This window comes from Hydra vulgaris, chromosome 04 (genome assembly GCF_038396675.1).
Source record: "Hydra vulgaris chromosome 04, alternate assembly HydraT2T_AEP".
Classification (NCBI taxonomy): Eukaryota; Metazoa; Cnidaria; class Hydrozoa; order Anthoathecata; family Hydridae; genus Hydra; species Hydra vulgaris.
Genome location: NC_088923.1, coordinates 45,237,443 through 45,244,538, shown reverse-complemented (window position 1 = coordinate 45,244,538; position 7,096 = coordinate 45,237,443). Strand labels below are relative to the sequence as shown.

Genomic DNA, 7,096 nt, shown 5'->3' with positions numbered 1-7,096 from the left:
GTGGACCTATTAAGACAAATATTTAACTGACGTAATTATTATATTATTTAAGTGGTTTTTATCTTTGACGCTTTTTAATGTCTTCTTTTTAAACGGCTTGTTTTATGTTATTTTTTAACGTTTTATTATTACCTGATGACGCTGACCACAATAGATCAGCAAAATATCGTTAATATATTATTATAACAAAAGGTATTTAAAAATAGTTATACGTCTTTTTATCGAAACCAACCCAGCGGGCACACGACGTTTGAATAACGTAGAAATAACGTTGATCACCGTCGATCAACGTTAATCACCGTTATTCCAACGTCGTGTGCCCGCTGGGAACTTATATATTATATTATTTATGTATGTATATATATATATATATATATATATATATATATATATATATATATATATATATATATATATATATATATATATATATATATATATATATATATATATATATATATATATATATATATATATATATATATATATATATATATATATATATTTAGAGTAGCCGTGGCGCAAAGGTAAAATGAAACAGTCAAGTACGTTTAAAATTTATTTTGTTATAAGTTTACAAATAGGAAACTTCTACATCTGTTTTATCATGTATTAAAATTTTTTAATAAAATTGCCAGATAATCACACACTTTTTACTGCAACATAAAGAGCTGCAAATAAATGCGATTAATCCATAATTACAATATTTAGGATTTTTGCATTCGTTTTTAAACCTCGTAACTCACGAATCTCGTGCATTCACAAATAAATATGGTAAAACAAAATCAACATTGAAACTTAACCAAAACTGTTTAAGTTTAAAAAACTGAACAAACAATTTGTATAGTTTGTAAGAAAAATATTTAAATCTGAAGTGGTTAAAACAATGTTAAAATCTTTAACTTCTTATTTGTCTATAAATAAATAAACCACACACTTTTATTTCGGAACATTTTTGCTTTGTTATAACAATGGTTAGATTTTTAGATATGTTTACTTCAACTATATGATTTCGTGCAGTGTGTCCGTAAACAAGCATTGTGTTAAGGTCGTAGGCAAACACGTTTAGCACTTGAGTTGGAAGAACTAAAAAAAAAAGTATGAAACTTACTCCCAAATTTTTTTTTTTTTTAGTTTTTACAAAAAAATAATGCTTACAGTTGATTATCCCTGATGATATTTCGCGCTGGTAACAAGGAGATGGTTGTCTATAAATTAATTTGTTAGATTAACATGAAAAATAAATACAACTACAGAAATGTCAAAACAATCTTCTATAGGTTTTGTTATCAAATTTGTTATTGCTGATATACTTATTTAATATATTTATATTGCACTAGAGTATTACTTGCAATGTATGACACGAGGCTTAAAAATAAAACTTACCAATAACTTTTATATGTGGTATGATTTTATATATTTTTAAACTTTTTTTTTATTCTAGTTTATAAATTCATATTTTACTTATATAAGAGAGTTGAACTGTCAATATTCTATATAGATAGTTCAACTCTCTTATATAAGTAGATTACAAGATCTAAAAATTTGAATGCCCTGGCTCTAACAAATTTTGTGTCATAAACAAATATTTATACGTTTTTCACTAGTTTTTATTTTTAGTTCTATTATTTATATATTAAAAAAGACTTAGTAGAAAAGATAAAAAAACTAAGTATTCATGCTTTTTTAAAATAATAAAACAAGTGTTTGTTTAATGTTGTGGTATCTTGCCTCAAATCGTGACATCTTTATTAAAAGTAAATAAAATAGCTCAGTGTAAACTTTATTATCTGTAGTTAAGAAATAGAACACTACAATTGTATGGCATTATCTTAAAGATAATAATTGAATAGAAATAATCGAAGTCTAGCCGAACTAACTAAAATGTTAAAAACGTTTGCATGACATAACTATACTTCAGATTGGCAGCATAAACTTGGTTATTTTTGATTACATGAAATGTGGTACTACAGTTATTATTTACTGCATTACCAAATGTTAACGCCATTAAATTAATTGCGTAAATACATTAAATTTTAAATATTGAAAACAAAGTTTGAAGTTTAATTATAAACTTCGAATTTATATATATAAAGTAAAACAGTTTTATTGTTATTGTGTCATCGGAGACAAAAAGTTATGTTTAAGGAAAAACAGTTCATTGATTTGACTAAAAAAATTGGTAATATTTATATAAACAGAAAATATAGATTCAGTTTGAACCATTGCGGAAATATATACTGGACATTATACCGTACGCATGATGAAGGCGAACATGTAATATTTACATAATAAAATGCGACTGGCAGTCATGCCAGAATAAATATATCAGATAAAGACATTGTTAATTAAATAAAATCGATAAAGAATGATAAACGTTCAACCTAAGAAGTATCTTTGTTCAATGAAGTTAAATAATTATCTAATGATTTCTAGTAAGTTACTAAAAACTATAATTTTAATTTAGTTGAAATATACTCTAATATTAAACAGGAAATCAAGAACCGATTCAATTAAGATCAATCGTAATTCTATTAGGAAAAATCAAGAACCGATTCAATTCCTTTCATAAGTTAAATGTGCAACTGTTTGAAGAGCATTTGACAATTATGCAGTCTAAAGTGCTGATATAGTTGTTTCGGAACGTTCCAGCATTGCAATAGCAAACAACAAGAAAATACCTTGCAAACAACAAGAAAAGTAAAATCTTAAGTAATAGTAAAAATTGTGGATATATATCAAGAAACGTTTTTTTAAACTATCCAGGCCGTAGTAATTTAAATTTTTCATTTGATAAAGTTTTTGTTAAGATTGTATTATCATAAAACGGTTTTCGAAAAGCGGTTAATAATATATTCGTTCTTGTTACTTGCAATCCTGTAAATATTCTGGTGAATTCCAAAAACACCAAATTAGTGATTTTTAAAAGCACCAAATTGTTTGGTGATTTTGGAAATCGAATTTTTACATAAAACGTTTTCTTACATAAAAATCATTTCACTTTTTTTTTTAAAACAAACGAGTTTATTTTTCAAACTTAACTACTTTTGAGTAAGTTTTTGGTTGAACCTATACTTGAGAATTTATTATCAACGAGTTAAACAAGAAACCTGAATTTGTACCATTGTTCTGATAATGTGTTATATATTTATGATTAAATTCATACTGTATCGAATTTGTCAAGATTAGCGTACTTGGCCTTATCTAAACTTTTCAAAAGCCCTTACTTGCTTCTGTAAGCTGCGCGCTTTTAGCGTTTGCCGTTTGTAGCAATAGCAGTTGCATTCTTAAGACACTTTCCTTATTGAACTATATTGTAACTGTTTTATATAAAAAAGAATCCTATAACATTGACTGTCGCGAGTACCAAAATATGTGAGCATTTTTTAATTTTTTTGTTGTATAACTTTAATTAACGTAAATTAAAATGATTTTATAAATTTCATTTTTGAGGAGCCTTTATTTGTTTTTAAAAAAAAAAAAGAAAAAAATATTATTAATATTTTATCAGCATGAGCTTCAGTGAACTCTTCTCTTCTCCAAATAATAATAAATTAACAATGTGTAAGATTTTCAATGTAACAATATTTAACTAGAAGTGTCTAATTAGAAAAACAAAACTTCTGAATATAGGTAGCAAGCTCCAGGTATGTTCAAAAATTTGGATTGCAGGAGTGTGGAGTTTATATAATAGCTAGTTTGTTTTAATAGTTTCTGCTATGTTAAGATTTTTCTATTTTGTTATTGACGTTATTTCTATCAAGTCAGCTTCTATTATATCAGAAAGCAAGCTATTCTATAAATTTACAATCTGATTTTGGAAAAAGAAATATTTAGATGTATTTCTGAAAAAAAGTTTTGTCAGTTTGTCCTGTTGTAACTGTGGGCCTTCTTTCAATGTATTTTGATGATGGCTTGTGATCAAATTTGTTTTATCATGGCCATGATGATTTTTATAATTTTGAATAAGATCTTTGTGTAATCTATGTTTTTCTAGTTTTGTTTCATTTCATAACATCTAACCTTGATTCATAAAATAGTTTTTTAATTGTAAGTGCTATTTGAAAGCCCTTATTTAGATTTTCTCAGTTTTGCCTATATCTAATTATAATTTTGGAGACCATGCCGGAACTGCAAATTCAAAATGTGATCATACAAACGTTATATAAAACTTTTTTACTGTGTTTACGTTTAAGTATTTAACTGTTCATTTTATGATAATGAAAACTGTGTTTACTTTACTAATAACAGAGTCAAACTTCTTTCAGAGTACTATTTTGGATTCGATTGAACTATAACTTCAAAGTCTATTTTAAATTTATTTTTTATTTGTAGTTTTAAACTCACGTTCAGTTTCTTTGTTACATAATATAAAACACTATAAATGTTTTATTTAGATATTTTCCAATTGGTTTACCTCTCCGGTTTGGACTGTTTTTTATTATACCATTTTATTTATCAAAATGGGATTATAAAACTTAAAAACTATTTAAGATATTCAAATTTAAGATGTATTTAAGATGTCCAAATCTAAAACGTTAAAACAGGACTAGGTATTTGTATAAGACCATCACTAGGAAGTTTAGCATCCAAGGTTTACAAGCTCTATGTATGCAATTGATGTTCTAAAAACTCAAAATATTGATCTTGCTTCATAGGATCTTTCCTAATGTAGAATTATTTCAAACCTTTTAAACTTGCCACAGTCCCAATAATAAGAATAAAACTTAACAGTTTAAAAACTTATCCATGCATATGTTTGTCGGATTTTTTGTTTAGAACATACTGAGTTGTATTGTTTAGCACTTGTAATATATAAAAAAAATTAAATAATTATACATTTTTATTTTATTCAAACTTCTGCCATTAAGTTTGCATACTTTACCATATTTTGTTGAATCCTACACACTAAAAAAAAAAGGTAGAAATTTCTACCTTAGGGTAGGATATGTGATATACCCTTAGTAAGGTATAATTTTCTACCTTTTAAGGTAGAAAATTATATTAAAAACAATTATTTGTCATACAATTTTCTAACTTAAAGGTATAATTTTCTACCTTATAAGGTAGAAAATTATACCTTACTAAGGGTATATCACATATCCTAACTTAACTAAAAATTTCTACCTTTAATTTTTAGTGTGTAACTTTCAACTTTCGCTTTAATTTTGGCTTTCTACAGTTCTATTTCAGGTTATTAAGATATATCATTTTGATAACATTGTTTTATTTCTTGGGCTCAAGACTATTTTTTTTTAATATATTATAAACTAAATGTTTAGGGTATAATAAATATTCAGCAAATAAAATAACAGCTAAAAATTAGACAGATATTTAGTAGGTGATTTCCGAATGTATAAACATAACTACTCTTAAATTCAATTTATGAAAGTTTATGGTAATGCATTTCAAATTTTCTATGCATGATTATGTCTACTTTTTTCATAAAATATATTTTTCCAATTTATGTTTCAAGTTCATTAAGAGCAGATTGGTTTTTTATTTATATATTTGTTTTTTTTTGAATGCGCATTTTTCTCAAAACTTGAAGTTAAAGGTTAAGACAAAGGATTTTAATTTAAAGACAACGATAAAGGTATAGATTTTAAGCCCCAAAGCCGAGATCACGACAGAGACTTTAAATTTTTAAAGACGAAAACCTTCAAAACATACATATCTAAAACTTGTTCGTCAAAAGTTGTTAATAATATATTTGCAGTTAGTGACAAAAGAAACTAGTTAATTCTTTTGTTTTATAAAAACAACCGAAAAATGACAAGATAATGTGAATGAAAAATGTTGAGTAAAAGTACATTTAGCTTTTTGTAAAGAGTGTCCGCAAACTAGAAACTCTTTACAAAAAGCTAAATAACCTTTAATAATAATAAATAATTGATATTAATAAAATAAAAAATAACTTTTTTAATATTGCGAATTTTTAGGACTTTTTCATTTTCATAAGCCTTTGGACACTTTTTGCACATTTTTTGACTTTCTTGGCAGGAGTTTCTACTTCTGCTGCCGCAATTTTAACGAATGTTTGTTTTAACAGCTTTGTATCTTCTTTTCTCTTAACTGGTTTAACCATGCTTCTTCTGTAAAAGCTTGACCAGCCAATGTTTTAACATTTCTGTTTTTTTTTGCAAGATGTTTGTAAGTATTTTAGAATTGAAATTGCTTAAATAGAGCTCTTTCAAGAATGAATTTTACATGAGTCGCCAATTGTTCTTGAGAAGTTAAACTTAAAGTTGGAATTGAATTTGGGGTTGAAGTTGGAGTTGGAGGTTTGTGTTCATTGAGCAGTTAGAAGCAAAAAACTTGGACTGCGTGGTGATTTTGTAACTGCTGATGATGATTTTAAAGTGTTATTAAAAGTTTGACAAACTTGTTGTTTTAATTTGTCAATGTTGTCTTGATTTAATGGATAGAACCCAATGTTTTCAAAACCGGCAATACTTTGAGTACGAGTGTAAGCATAGTTGCTTCTTTACAATTGTGCAAGGAGGCTTTTTTTTGACAAATTGCTGAAACCACTTTCAGCATAAAATTTTCTTAAAATATCACGCCAAACATCTTTGAAATGGTAAAATACACCAACATCAAAAGGCTACAGAAAAAGATGAATAGGCAGAATTCAAATTAGTGTTGTTTTGTTTTTTTTACACTTTAAGACTACACTTAATGACACGTGTATACCGTGGCCATTCCAAAGTAAAATAAGCTGACCACCAATTTTTTTAATGTTAAGAATAAACATTTCATCGAGCCACTGCAAAAATGGATTGTTTTCCATCCAACCTGATAGCGATGTCGAGTAAAGTTTGTTAGTTGGGTTTCCTTTACTCCAATCATCATTTGATTCTTTGATTTGTAAACGACAAAAGACGGTAGAAGGAATCCGTCCGCATTAAAACAATTAAGAACAGGGTAGTTTATTTTTTCGTTATTTACAATTAATATTAGTGAGCGCTTTGCACCTCTTCTTATAATTAGATTAGTATCAACTTTTTCGCCATTGAAACCAGTTTCATCACAATTCCACAAAAGCTCGGATTTACTAAAACCTATTTTTACTAAATTTAAATGTTTTTTCAAA

At 26.6% G+C, this 7,096-nt stretch overlaps 1 protein-coding gene across 1 annotated transcript in view; it reads right to left on the bottom strand.

Moving 5' to 3' along the window:
* Window positions 1–546: 546 nt before the first annotated feature.
* LOC136079829 (uncharacterized) overlaps window positions 547–7,096 on the bottom strand; it is an 82,956-nt gene continuing 76,406 nt past the window's right edge. Inside the window, exons 7-8 of the mRNA XM_065796433.1 lie at window positions 1,159–1,208; window positions 547–1,086 (exon numbers count right to left, since the gene is read on the bottom strand). Coding sequence (XP_065652505.1) covers window positions 899–1,086; window positions 1,159–1,208 — 238 coding nt within the window. The 3' untranslated portion in view covers window positions 547–898. The remainder of the gene's footprint in view (window positions 1,087–1,158; window positions 1,209–7,096) is intronic.